This window comes from Ahaetulla prasina, chromosome 6, assembly GCF_028640845.1.
Source record: "Ahaetulla prasina isolate Xishuangbanna chromosome 6, ASM2864084v1, whole genome shotgun sequence".
NCBI classification, from domain to species: domain Eukaryota; kingdom Metazoa; phylum Chordata; class Lepidosauria; order Squamata; family Colubridae; genus Ahaetulla; species Ahaetulla prasina.
The window spans coordinates 83,298,655-83,314,281 of record NC_080544.1 but is presented as its reverse complement, the minus strand read 5'-3'; the positions used below and the strand labels follow the sequence as shown (position 1 = coordinate 83,314,281).

At 36.0% G+C, this 15,627-nt stretch overlaps 1 protein-coding gene across 3 annotated transcripts in view; it reads left to right on the top strand.

Moving 5' to 3' along the window:
• Positions 1-13,284, top strand: part of IGSF10 (immunoglobulin superfamily member 10) — a 28,029-nt gene extending 14,745 nt beyond the window's left edge. The window contains exons 5-7 of one of the 3 annotated variants that reach the window (XM_058187091.1): positions 309-4,652; positions 6,245-7,145; positions 10,364-13,284. In XM_058187091.1, coding sequence (XP_058043074.1) covers positions 309-4,652; positions 6,245-7,145; positions 10,364-12,290 — 7,172 coding nt within the window. In that variant the 3' untranslated portion in view covers positions 12,291-13,284. The remainder of the gene's footprint in view (positions 1-308; positions 4,653-6,244; positions 7,146-10,363) is intronic. The other 2 variants (XM_058187092.1, XM_058187093.1) reach the window with 2 other exon arrangements.
• The last annotated feature ends 2,343 nt before the right edge of the window (positions 13,285-15,627 follow it).

Here is a 15,627-nt window from a genome sequence, read left to right as displayed (position 1 = left end):
TGACAGAAACCATTGGGGAATGTGGTAACAACAAAAGGGGCAGGTACAAAGGTTGTCAGTCAGTTTGATAAATAAAATGTGTTTAAAGGAGACACTTTGAGAACAAAAAATGTTACGACATAATTAGCCATTTCAATTTCTCGTAAGAAGTTTGGGTTTAAGGGCCTACTTTGCTCCTTCCAATCCTGTTTTGTACTAAATGCTTGCCTCACAGGTACCAGGTACCAGAAATATATTTCAACTGATTAGAAACTGTTTTGTTCTACAATAGAATATCAATTTACTTTTACTGATCTTTTTCTTTCTAGATGTTATAAAATGCAAAAAAGGCAAAGAGGCTACAGATGCACTGCAATGTCCATTGTGCACCAACCCCAGGAATTCTAAAGAGAAATACTTAACTAAAGTTCCACTACCTTCATTTAATTGTAGTAAACCAAGTATAGACACAGATTTAAAACTGAAAGCTGTAACTATGGTAGATGATGGAGAATTCACTTCAGTGTCTCCCAAAGATTTTATGGCCCCTATAGGATCTGTGTCATTAAACTTAATAGACCAATCAGGAAATCAAGCAAATATAGCTTGTATTGTACAGAAACCTTCAAAAATGTCTCCAGTTATATTTACAAAAACTGATACCAACACGCTACTTGAAATATCATTGTCAACTTTTCTTAAGTGTAGCATTGACCATGATCATATTCATCAACTGTGGAGCATTCTTGCTCTTTACAGTAATTCTCCGCTAAAATTGAGAAGGGAACACTTACTAACAGAAATGCCTTCTACTGGTTACAAGTACAAACAAATAGATTCTAAAAATGAAGAACTTTTCACTGACATAGAAGCTGAACTGACAGCTGAGCCCCCTTGGTTGATGCAGAGTCAAGTGTCAATGCAATTAGACAGGACTGCAACTACACTCAATATGCTGCATATCCAATATTCAATAGATGCTCAAATCATTCTTCCTGATGATGTCCCAAAGCCCACCAAACAAATGTGGGTCATGATCTTACGAGACAAGAATTCCAAAACTGAATATTTGGTTTTAGTCAATAGTTCTGTAGAATTGGATTGCCAAGCAATTGGAAATCCTGCCCCTGTAACTGAGTGGCTATTACCTGATGGGACCAAGGTTAAGGCTCCATATGTAAGTGAAGATGGAAAAATAGTGATAGAAAAATCTGGTAAGCTCTTACTACATTCAGCAGATCATTTTGACACTGGACTTTATCACTGTATAGGAACCAACTATGAAGATGCTGATGTCTTAACTTTTAGAATTACAGTGATAGATCCAAGTCTGAAACACAACCTTTTAAATGGACCACAGCTGTCAGTGTTTTTAGGTGAAAATATTGATCTTCCCTGCCTCTCTACAGGTGTCCCAGATGCCTCTATTAATTGGGTCATACCAGGAAACATGATTCTTCATAATTCTTTTAAAAACAAACTTTTGTTTCACAATGGCACTTTAAAAATACAACCAATAGCAGGACAAGACAACGGCCACTTCATGTGTATAACAGCCAATAAATATGGTGTAGATTACTTAGTTTATCAAGTACTTGTTAAAAGGAATTTGAGCAAGTCACAACAACTCATAAAAAAAGATACTCAGGTAGATAGTGAAGCAACAGAAGGGTCTGGCGACCAAGGACATGACTTTATTGGCCAAATTAAAATTTTTCCTTCCAATGGTCCTGCTGAGGTAACCAGCCAAGCATCCATGCAAAATTCATTTACAAATTATTTCATACAAAATAAAACCAAAAACAAGTACAAAGAGGTCTACAGGATCAATGGAGGCAAGATAAGCAGAAGGTTTAGAGGACAAAAGAGATTTGGTCTCTCTACCAAGAGAATCAACCCACTGCACTGGGCAACATTTTTAGAAAAAACAAGGAATATCACATTGTTAAAAAGACAAGAAAATATAACAGTAAAACCAACACAAAAGCTATTTCTGAGCTCAGGAAATGAAGGAGAGATATCTGGAGATGATATACTAGCTGAGGAAGAACTTATGTTTCTAGCAACTAGAACACCTTCAAAATACAATTTGAGAGAAGCGTCAGGAAATGTAGCGACAGCAAAACTTGGAAGTATACCAGATAATTACAGCTCTTTTACAACACATATCACAGTTACAGAATCAGAATCAGAATCAGAATCTTCAGCAACCAGTTCTATGGTTATGCAGTCTGAGGCACTTACAAACCAGAATTGGCTAAATGAGCCAAAACCTGAAATGAAAGTAATAAGCCTTGAAAGATATCAAACACTGCCTACACCACCAACCCTGATGGAAGTAACAATGCCCTCATTGCTTAAAGAACCCAACAGTGCAGCAAACAATTCAAATTCTCAGATATCCGTAACATCTGAAGAAGCTAATATCTATTTTAAAAGCAAACCAACAGTAACACCAACAATGGCTATTACTAATAATAGCCAATTTATAATTTCACACAAAACTGTTGAAAAACCTGATTTATTGGCAGAAAATGCTGAGAAAGTGTCAAGCCATCAAGTGCCCTCAGCAGCAATCAGTCTGTCTAATGACACATCACAACATGGCTATATTTACAGAAGAAAAAAAATAACATTTCAGGTATCTCCAGTCTCAGCCATTCTTGCTCATCAACAGATTGAGGTAGTTAAGGATTCTGCAACTCATACTCCATTCCCCAGATGGTACAGCAGACGAAGAAAAACCTTTGGAAGAAGACGTATAATTAGACCTGACCGTATTCCTAGTAATTCAGGGCATAGATTTGCTTTTCCTAGATCAGGGTTTGTTCCAGAAAACTCAAGTCTTACTCTCCCTGCAGAAATAAGCATACCAACTCCTTCTAATATATCTGTTGAATCATTCACCCCACCAACATTTATATATACATCGATCAAACCTCAGTATCCAAAATCAACAATTTCAAGTCAAACTGTAATATCCTCAAGTAACAAGATAGATACAGATGAAGTGTATGAAGCTTCAACAACTACCCCCTTCTATTCTAAAAGCACCCAGGTTGCTCCACAAAGAAAAATAAAATCAGATACACATCAAGCAATCACTGATATAGATCCATCAGCTAACCAATTCACAACCAATATCCATATATCTAAGTTTAACATAAAAAGTACGTTTACCAAAGCTAATATATCACCTTTCATGATCAAATCCACTATTCCCTCCTTTAGTATCCATGATGTCTCTTCCAGCATTTCAAATGGAGAAATAGCTTCACCTAATGCTTTTGTTACCAGCTACATTCAAAAAGAGCTACTGCAGAAGCAATTCATAATACAAACAAAATCCTCATCTGAAATATCTGTTACAGATTTTCGCATTTCAGGGCCAACATACAAAAATTCATCAATATATGAAACGGATGTTTCCAAAAGTGACAATCAAACCGATGTTCCTATAGGCTCAATTAAACATATCAGTGAGAATGTATCATTACTAAAAGACAATCTAATAGTATCACTCAGTACTACAGAATCACCATCCACAGGGCCTATGTACAATTTTACAACTGATCTTAATAAAGAAACTGATACTACAACCATCCAACAGATTCATAATCCTACTATCACTGTTACAAACAAGATTTCCAAACTCAAAACATTTCGACGACATAGAAAGAAGGGTCAAAGGAGGAGAAGACCTCTGCAAAAGTCAATGCCTTTCCATAGAAACATTTCAATCGAAGAATTTGTAACACCCTTTAAAAAAATCATTCCTTCTACTATTATGAAAACAATAAAAAATGTAACTGTATCTCCTAGTCTCATACTGACTGAATTGTTTTCAAAATTCACCACTATGGATTTAGGTACAGTTACACCACAACCACCAATTCTTAGCACAGCAGATATAAAAAAAGACAATACATTCTTAAATACCGCTCAAGAATCCCTTGACAATGCTTTCACCATTAAGCCACCAATGGAACTGACATCTGAAAAACTTTCATCTATAGCTCCACATTTTGAAATGTCATGGAATACAACAAAGATAAGCACAGCATTATCATACACATCCTTGGTAACAACTGGACCAAAGTTTACTAAAGTAGCACAAACTACTAGAGAAGCAGATAAGGAATCTTATACATATGTGGGTCTAACTGCAGCTCCAAAAACACAAATAACAAAAACAGCTCTTCATGTGAAAAATGAGATAAATCCACAAATTCCTACTAATGCAATTTACATGACCACTAGTCCATTACTATCCAAAGCAAGGCTCATCCAAGCTACACAAACTACTTCATTTCCCAGATGGGGTAAAATTTCACAACAGTTTCCATTTTCTAAAATCAGAGATACTGGAAAACCACTCATAATTAACACATTCACGGTATTAAAATCACCTCAAAGCTCCACCCTGTATACGCCTTTGTGGAAGACAGATAAGAACAATTACCTCAGAAACTGGTCTGAAAGAACAGACCAGGTAGCCACCTCTACCAATCCAGAAGATTTAAACTCATTCTATCAAACCAGATTGGCAAAACCCCGAATAAGTGGAGGAAAATTTGCAATGTTTACTGTCCTGGCTAATTCAGATGCTTTCATTCCATGTGAAGCCAGTGGTAATCCTCAACCAACCATCCATTGGACCAAGATATCAGCAGGTAAGCTTTTCAAATTAATAATTTACACGTGTTCTCTTTTATCATAAACAAGATGTGACTTAAGTAATGAAGCATGCAAAATTAATTTCTTATGTATGTTCACAGTCCTAGAATTAAATGATGAAAGAAAAGCCACAAAGTGATATAGTGTTAGGTTAGGATTAAAGTCAGATTTTAAACCAGCCGTGAAATTTGCTAATGACTTTGGGCCTGTCTCAAATCTAACTAAAATCTTTCATAAAATGGAAAAGAATTACATGTGCCAGAAAAATAAATGGATATAAAGAAAACAAACAATAATAATCCAGATTTTAGCTAAATTTTCTCTAAACATGGAAAGTAATAGCATGATACAATATTGTTGCTCTGAAGCCATACTCAGAATGCTCAGAATGATTTTGAGATAATTCTGAAGTATACTTAAGAGCTATATTTAAAAACATTTTAACTAGGAGCTTAAGTAAACTGGAGTATTTTAAGAGATACTATATAAAGTATACACTTAACACAGTAAGGTGGAGTTTTAAGGCAGTGTTGACTGTGGCAATTGTCCAATGAGTCCCTGAAGTTTTCTTGGCAAAGTTTTTTGGCAGTGGCTTGCCACTGCATCCTTCCTACAGCTCAGAGCGGTGACTGGCCTAAGATCATCCGGTTGGTTTTGTACCTAACAGGGGAAACTCAGTCTCCCGGTTTCTAGCCAGTGCCTTAATTATCATACCACACTGGCAGATTGTGGAAAAACCTAAAGCACCAGCTTTCCATAAAAAAGCATTAAACTGTAGTATATTTTCTCTGGTCCAGAATAATATAATTCATCCCATGAGAAAATAATATTTATGCTTTTTTTTAACTGGATGAAAACATGCATGTATAAATAATGTAGATATGGAGCCAACAAGAATCTTTCCAAATAAACTATAAAAGAAACTACTTAAAGCCAGGAATCTTGTCCTATAAACCTCAATATAAACAGGCCTTGTGCTTGTATACACAGTTCATTATTTTTCCATTTCTTGATCAAAGTGGGTAAATAATCTAAGAAGGGATGGCATCACATTATATCAAAAGCATGGAAGAATAGAGTCAAGTAATTCAAACAAATCATAACCATAAATCATTTTAAAGCTAAATTTTGCAGTTTTATAATAAACCATGATTGGCTGTTTATATGAAGCTGTTGCAAGCTGTTTACTTTATTAATGAGAGAAAGTAAGCATCACATTATTGTTCATGGTGGTTAGATCGAGATTCTTGGATTAATATATGAATGCAGTCATATTAGATGATACTAGACTAAGGCAAAAAAAATATTCCAATATATATGTAAGCTCTGAATTTAAAGCACGCAAATACAGGCCTGATTAATGGGTATAAGAAGCATAGCTAAACATAATCAATATATGAAATTAATTGGGATATTTAATTTGCTGCCTATAGTTGTTTGAAGGAAAAAAAGCGAAGTGAACAAAACAATTCAAAAGGAATTTTATGAAGAAATTCAGAATCTTATTTTCTTGTTGGCAAATTAATTCTCTAACAAGCTTGCAATGGGCAAATCTAAATCTAACGTGAGTTTGTTTTTGGTTAAACAGGAGCTGATGCATCAAAAAACAGACATGGTAATAGATTTAAGATTCTTCCCAATGGTACACTCTCCATTCAGAATGTCAACATCCAGGATCGTGGACAGTACTTGTGTGTGGCTGCCAATCAACAAGGTTCAGACAAGCTTCTGGTCACTTTGTCTGTGGTTACCTATCCACCAAGAATTGTAGGGCAAAGTTCCAAGATCATTACTGTTCATTCTGGCAAGCCAGCAGTCATGAAGTGTGCCTCTGAAGGCCGTCCCATTCCTTCTATAACTTGGGTCCTTGCAAACAAAACTCATATCTCTGAATTTTCAATAGAAAATGAAGCTGTTTCTCTACACTCAGATGGCACTTTACTGATCAAGAAAGTCAGTGTTTATGACAGAGGGATATATACCTGCACAGCAGATAATCCAGTTGGCTCAGATACTATGGCAATAAGGTTGCAAGTCATTGCTGCACCACCCGTTATACTGGAAGATAAGAAGCAACTTATACTAGAGACTATGGGGAAAAGTTTGACGTTTCCTTGCACAGTCAAAGGAGACCCTCATCCAACTGTTCACTGGGTCTTCCCCGATGAAACAGAGGTGAAACCACTGCACTATGTAAATGACAAGGTTTTTTTGTTTCCTAATGGAACACTTCTTGTCAGGAATATAGTACCTTCTGACAGCGGTAAATATGAATGTATAGCTACAAGCTCCACTGGTTCAGAAAGGAGAGTAGTATTACTTCAAGTGGAACACCGAGATATAATACCCCGAATTTCAGCTACATCCCAAAGATGGACTCAGCTGAATTTTGGGAACAGGTTACTTCTGAATTGCTCAGCTATAGGGGAGCCAAAACCCAGGATAATGTGGAGATTACCTTCAAAAGCTGTTGTTGACCAATGGCACAGGTAAGTTTTTTTGGAAACTAATTTAAAACAGTTTCTGGCTGTGAATTTTTCTGATGTGAAGGTTTTTACAGCTGTTCTTTGAGCTGCTTAGATGGCAAGGAGATGGAAAAAATGGTGACTGGGAAGTTGTAGAGGGGGTGTATAGGGGTTTAGCACTTAGTATGTAAGGGGACACAGTGGCTCAGTGGCTAAGATGTTGAGCTTGTCAATCGAAAAGTCAGCAGTTCAGCGGTTCGAATCCCTAGCGCTGCATAATGGGGTGAGCTCCCATTACTTATCCTAGCTTCTGCCAACCTAGCAGTTTGAAAGCACGTAAAAAATACAAGTAGAAAAATAGAGACCACCTTTGGTGGGAAAGTAACAGCGTTCTGTGCGTCTTTGGCATTTAGTCATGCCGGCCACATGACCATGGAGATGTCTTAGGACAGCACTGGCTCTTTGGCTTTGAAACAGAGATGAGCACCACTCCCTAGAGTCAGGAACGACTAGCAAATACAGTGTGTGTGAGGGGAACCTTTACCTTTACCTTTTTATGTAAGATGGAGTAGTATAGAAGAATAAAAGGGGAAATGAAATGCTAGGAGTTAAAGAAGAATGAAATGCAAATGAGAGAATGATGGAAAATAGAAGAAACTAATTTAAAATAAATTAATAATAATAATAATAATAATAATAATAATAATAATAATAAATAATCTAATTAAATAATAAAAAAATACTTACTTGCTGGCTTTGGGACTAGCTGTAATTTAAGGCTGGGCATGCAAGATCCTGAGAACAGCCCTACTGTATGAGACATTTGTATTTGGTGCTGCATTCTATTCCAGTGGGAATAACCCAATGCCCATTGGCAGTCCATAATCATGACATGAGCAAATTATTAGGAATAATGTGAAATTGAAATACAATGAATGGGCAAAGATAAATCATTAGCTATAGTTATATATTTTGTTAATGCTAAATTCACAGGCATATATTTGGATGCATTTTTTTTTTAATTTGCATTTATATCCTGCCCTTCTTCGAAGACTCAGGGCGGCTTACACTATGTCAATCAATAGTCTTCATCCATAGTCTTCATCCATTTGTATATTATATACAAAGTCAACTTATTGCCCCCAACAATCTGGGTCCTCATTTTACCTACCTTATAAAGGATGGAAGGCTGAGTCAACCTTGGGCCTGGTGGGACTTGAACCTGCAGTAATTGCAAGCAGCTGCTGTTAATAATAGACTGTCTTACCAGTCTGAGCCACCAGAGGCATAAATAGGAGGAAAGGAGATAATTGCGAGATGTTGATTCACTTTTATTCACTCTTGCAGTCAGATAAAGAAGTAATCCATCTTTAAATCATAAAAAATGGAAGTAGCTTTTATGGCAGAGATCCTGAGAAAGTAGTGTTTTGGGATGGATGATTTCTGTTTGGAAATCTCTCTAAATGATTAGAAAATATTACAAGCCCCCAACAATTCCCTTCCAAAACAAACACAAATAAGCATTTTTCCTTTGGAATATCTCACTGTTGGCAAGTGGGATGAGCAGACCATATGACATATTATATTCATTAGGAAAATTTTCTTAACAGATTAAAGCAGGGGTCTCCAACCTTAGTAACTTTAAGGCTTGCGGACTTCAACTCCCAGAGTTCCTCAGCCAGCTGAGAGTTGAGGTCCACAAACCTTAAAGTTACTAAGGTTGGAGACCCCTGGATTAAAGGAATACATTGTTGGTGAAAATTCAAGCAATGAACTTACACAGCAAAAATATTAATGCATAATATAATCTGCTAGAAAAAATTATTTGACATGCAAAGTTCTGATAGTTTGGGCCTTCCACAGTAAAAATGGCCCTATCAGAAAGTCTGTCTGCTCTATGTAGCAAAAAGCAATGAGTGGTACTAGGTAAATGCAATTTTCTCAAAGTCTACCTTCACAACCACATGAAGTAACAATTTCACTAAGTTTACTTCAGTGTTACATCCAATTCTGAACATCAGAAAGGAAGATTAGGGAATTAGAAATTAATTCTTGTAAGGAAAGACTGAGGGAACGGAGTATGTTGTTTAATCTAGAGAAAATATAAATGAAGGTAGATTTTTTTTTAGTACCAAGCAGGTATTACATAGACACAGGGGTATATGTAATATTTCTACTAGTTCTGAGGAAAACTTCATTTGTTTCTTTTTTTAAAGAATTTTTTTATGCTGCGTTATTATTTTTATAAATAACTCCAGGCAGCAAACATACCAATATCCCTTCCTCGTCCTATTTTCCCCAAAACAACCCTGTGAGGTGAGTTGGGCTGAGAGAGAGTGATTGGCTCAAGGTTACCCAGCTGGCTTTCATGGCTAACGCAGGATTAGAATTTGTGGTCTCCCCTTTTCTAGCCTGGTGTCTTTACCACTAGACCAAACTGACTTTCTTCTCACTTACAGCACTGCTTACTGTTCAATAAGAACCCAAACTTTTGTATTTTACTGTTTTTATTGTTTTAAAATGTTTTTAATATTTTCAATTGTTATATACCTGACTGAGATGGGCAGCCATAGAACTAAATAAACAAACATCTTTAGGAGAGTCACAAAATTTCTTTTAGCAGCCATTGTATTATATACAGATCTACTCTTTTCACTTTTAGGATCCCACTAATATATGTTATATTTTATCAGCACTGACCCTGACAGCTAATTAGAATTTTTTTCTGACAGTGGGTAAGCTTAGGTAAAGTATTTCGGCTTCCTGTCAGGAATGCTTTAATTTGGGTTCCTGTACCAAGAAGGGACAGTTTGAAGCCCTAGTGCTGCATAACAGGTGAGCTCCCATTAGTTGTCCCGGCTTCTGCCAACCTAGTACTTCGAAAGCACGTAAAAATGCAAGTAGTAAAATAGGGACCACTTTGGTGGGAAGGTACCAGGACTCTGTGCGCCTATGGTGTTTAGTCATGTCAGCCACATAACCACGGAAATATCTTTGGACAGCGCTGGCTCTTTGGCTTTGAAACGGAGATGAGCACCACCCCCTCGTCGGGAATGTCTAGTACATATGTGCAAGGGGAATCTTTACCTTTACCTTACCAAGAAGGGAGTTTGAGTTGGGTTCCTTCCAATCCTATAATTCTAGAATAGCTTTTAAAAATTCTTCAGTCACTATGAGAATCAACAACTTTGGAATTTGACAAACAGCCCAAAAGAAATGATTCTTTTTTTCTTTTTTTCCAGAATGGGAAGCCGAATCCACGTGTATCCCAATGGATCCTTAGCTGTTGAGTCAATCACAGAAAAGGATGCAGGTGATTATATTTGTGTAGCACGAAATAGAATGGGCGATGATTTGACCCTTTTGAAAGTCAGTGTGACAATGAAGCCTGCAAAAATTGATCACAAACAGTATTTTAAGAAACTGGTACCTTATGGAAAAGACTTCAAAGTGGATTGTAAAGCTTCAGGATCTCCTGAGCCAGAAATATCTTGGAGTTTGCCAGATGGTACAACAATCAATAATGCAATGCAAGCCGATGATAGTGGACATACGCTGAAGAAATATACTCTGTTTGACAATGGAACTCTGTATTTCAATAAGGTTGGAATGATGGAAGAGGGGGATTACACTTGCCATGCTCAAAATACACTGGGAAAAGATGAGATGAAAGTGCAGATAAAAGTAGTTGCAGCTGCACCTCATATCAAGCAGAATTTAAAAGCCTACACAAAAATAAAAGCAGGAGATGATGCGTTCTTTGACTGTGATGCTATAGGGGAACCTAAGCCAAAAATATTTTGGCTGTTGCCTTCTAACAATATGATTGTAGCTTCTACTCAAAGATATATTCTTTATATTAATGGGTCATTGTCAATCATTAAAGTAAGGCTTTTAGATGCTGGAGAATATATATGTGTAGCACGCAATTCTGGTGGAGATGATAGCAAGGTTTATAAAGTAGATGTAATCTCTAAACCACCTCTGATCAATGGTTTGTATTCTAACAGGACTGTCATTAAAGCAACAGCTATAAAACACTCAAAAAAACAAATAGCTTGCAGTGCTGAAGGAGATCCTGTGCCCCAGATTATGTGGATCATGCCTGATAATATTTTCCTAACAGCCCCATACTATGGAAGTAGGGTAACCATACATAAAAATGGGACTCTTGAAATTCGCAATGTAAGATCTTCAGATAAGGCGGAATTTATTTGCGTAGCACGTAATGATGGGGGAGAAAGCATGCTGGTTGTCCATTTGGAAGTGCTTGAGATCCTAAGACGCCCGGTTTTCAGGAACCCATTTAATGAGAAAGTCATAGCAAAACCTGGAAAAACCATATTTTTGAATTGTTCTGTTGATGGAAACCCACATCCTGAGATAATTTGGATATTACCAAATGGTACACGGTTCTATGTTGGTATTAGAACACTCAGGTTTTATTTGGGAAGCAACGGCACTCTTGTCATCAATAGACTTTCTAAAAAAGATGCAGGAAAATACAGATGCACAGCTAAAAATCAAGTAGGTTACATTGAAAAGTTGATCATATTGGAAACTGGGGAAACACCCACAATTTTTTTCCATTCAGGAGGGGCAATAAAAATCATGAATGGAGAATCTTTATCGCTTCACTGTCTCGCTGCTGGAAGTCCCAAGCCAAACATCATATGGACACTTCCCAGTGGATTTGTCTTAGACCGGCCTCAAATTAATGGGAAGTATACATTACTGGAGAATGGTACCTTATTTATTAGAGAAATCAATATTCACGATAGAGGAAGTTATATGTGCAAAGCTCAGAACTATATCGGTGATTCAACGGTAGTTGTTTTTGTAACAATTGTGGGACATTCACCAAGGATTACAAAACGACCCCCCAGGAATATTCACACTGTGGCTGGATTGGCGGTTCAGCTTCATTGTATGGCATTTGGGATACCAGATCCAGAAATTACATGGGAGCTGCCTAACGATTCATTATTTTTCACAGGCATCAAAGGTCAACTATCTGGAAGTGAGATTCTTTATCCGCAAGGAACATTAATAATTCACAATCCAAATTCATCAAATTCAGGCATATATAAATGTGTAGCTAAGAATCAGTATGGCAGGGATTTCACAGTGACATATGTTCAAGTTATTTCAAATGGGAATAAAGTCTAAAATGGACCATTTGGCTTTCAAATATGTTTAATCAAAACCAGTCAAAAGGCATTTCAATTTTGGTGCTATTACAAGTCTAACTTTACAGTTGTCAAGCTAAAAGACATTTAGGTTTGGGAAGATTTTGCATTATGACCTAGTGTTGATTTTAAGACAATATTAAAAAGTAACCTTAAAAACTTAAGGCACTTAAGTTTCCAACAAAAATAACAGTAAAAAATGACAACATATTCTCTAAAGATACTTGCAATACAAAATATTTAGCACAATAATGGATTTTTTTAAATGCTAGTTTTTATTTCCCACTTGATAGTATAAACATTGTAAAGCTATTGAAAAACATGATTGCTGGTTTCATTTATTAATGATGCAAGTAAAATTTTAAAATGTCAGCCTTCACAATAAAAATTTCAGTGGGATGTGAATGATTGTAGATAGATTGAGAAATGAATGTCTATAGCTTGTTGACTACTTAAAAGAAATCCCGTTGCCTGATAAGATTAAAATTAGGAATACATTCATACTAAAAATTGACAGATCCTATAAGGCAGTCAGGATCTTTGATTGGGGTGCAGGAATGCACAAGAAAATGAATTTTATTTAGCTTGATTTATCTTATATATTTTAAGGAAATATGTATAATTTAATACAGGTGCGTCAATGCTACAGCTTAGTATAAACTATCATAAAGATGTTGAAGAACTTGATCAGTGTGGAGAGTGAGTTCAGTAAAACAGCAAAATATCAAGATATATTATTGCAATGTAAGTTAAACTCATGACAAATATAATCTTTTAAAAACTGTTGAAGTCATCAGGATAACTAATGACTACCTACCTACTTACCTCACTGAATTTTTTGAGTAACGGTATGTACATTGCTTTGAGAACAGTACATGAGTATGTACACTGAATGAAAAGTGTAATATACTATAAATCAACCAGGTTGGAGGCTGAAATACTTTATTATTATATACTTAAACTTCTTATAACAAGAATCAAAGGTACTTAAATATTAAATATTCCTGATCCTCTTTTGTATTAATCATATTATAGGCCCACTTAAATATAATCTAATAAAAAGCACATACCCTCAGCAGTGTTCCAAGATTTCAGAAATAAAGATCCCTTTTGGTTAGAGCGAACAATCACAGATTACACTTTTGGATGTTAAAAAATGTGTTCTTATACTGATCAGATAGGATGACTCTGCATTTGATAGTTTTAATCCATCAGACAGGATAAATCTGTGTTGTGTGATGCCATTTCATGGGAATGAGGTTGTATAAATAATTGAGGGTGGGCAGGGACCATGCTCCTCCCTTTCTAAATACCTCAACATAGTCTGCATATTTTGAATATTCATACTGAAAAAGTATGAAAGTATACTTGTTACTGGATGATCAGCAGTAGGGTTTGAGTTCTATAGGCAGAAATTCTTAAATCCCTGGGAACAAAGGGGATGGCATCATTGTGTCAGTGAAGGTTTGGATTACGAGTCTGAATACAGTTTATTTACAAGCCTATTGGAAAATGTAACAGGAAATATGGATAAAGTTGGAGTATTGATGACGAGTAGCAGTTGTTCAGTGATTTTGTGATGAATCCTCATTGTCCGTATTGGCCATTAGTCTACATAGGCAGACAAAAGAGATTCTATCTGTACAAGCTAGACATTTCAGGATAGTTGCTATGATGCCAGAATTTAGAGTTGCAATTGTACATCAAGGTCAATCTCAGTGGCGAGACTAACATGAGTTACTGTTTGGACTCCACTTAATTTGTGGTTGTTTCAGTATCAGCCCCTAAAAGCTGAGATCCCTTAATTTACAAGCAATCAGGTTTGTCGCATATTAAATATTTGTCTACCAATTGTACTCCCTACCTTCCTCACAAACACAACACTTTGTCAATGCTTTGAAAGAGAGGCTAATCTTTTTAGGACATCCATGTACAAAATGACCAAAATCTCCAAAATATAGATAGACATCTTAAATGCAATATTTCAGCTTTGTTCAGAAAGAAGAGCTCTGCTTATTCTCAGCAGCGTGCATGGATTTAACTTCTAAAGTTGCTAGTGCATGGGAAGGAAGGAATGAAAAAGAATAGTTGCAGGCATGGCTATAAATCTCAGGTAACCCCTTGTTCAGAAATTGTCTTATTTGGCAGACGTCTTATAAGACATGATTCAACAAGCTTAGTCTCCTTATTGCACATAAGAATGGAGCCATATAAGCATAGATTGTCCAATGCAATACACAAAAATCAAACTCATTTATAGGCTTATGCTATTTATATTTAACGGGGTTTTTTTTCCTTTTGTCTTTCTAAATTCATGGTCACCTGCCATTCACTTGATGACCTTAAAAGACGCCTGCTTTATTTTAACATAATAGTTGTTTCTAGCACATTTTCATTCTTTACACAGCCAATCTGACAATTTATTCAGCAGCAGCAGCAAATTTTGTCAGGATTACATTTTTTAGATAAATAACTTAATCGGATCCTATTGATGGTACTAAATTATTCTTATGGTATGGTTCTGGGCACCACACCCTAATAATGACTCATAGAAGCTGAATTTCCAGTTTTAAATATGGCACCAAATATAGAAGACTAGGAATTAAGTCCCATTAAGAGAGAATAAAGTAACTGGAATGTTTAGTTTTCAGAGGAAAAAACTGATAATATTTCAAACAATGAAAAGAGTGTGAAACAAAAAAGAGTAAGAAAAATGGGTTAAAATTACAAGAAGACAGTTTGCAGTTGTATGTTAGATAAATCTTAATAATGTAATTCAGCAGTGGAATCAATTAACAAATAGTAATTGCTATTTGTAGGTTTATTTATGCTGATTCACTAAAAGACTTCAAGCAGATTATAGACTATCATTTGTAGGAAAAATCTGGGCAGGAGATTGTATTCAGTGGTCCCTCCAGTGTTATGATTCTATAAACAGTGGCTATAGTTTAAGTAAATTTTGTATATTTAAGCCTATCCATTTGCAAGGAGAGTAAGATACCTTTGTTGCCTAATCATGAGCTTCAATACTGAACCAAGATTCTTGCTATTATTAATATATAGACTATATATCTTATTTTTCTTCAACTTTGGAGGATATAATTCATTTTTGCTGAGTGCCTTACACAGGAGTTTGGGGTGTGTGTGTGTATCCCAATTTTCCTAAATCTATAATGGTTGCTCTAGGTGTCCAACTTATTTTTCTTCTCAATATGTTAGCTGCTGAAGGACTGGAGTTGCTTACTTTTCATGCCCAGGTAAGAAGAAAAAAAAAGAATGAACTAACATTTATATACGGCTAAATTCAACCACTTACT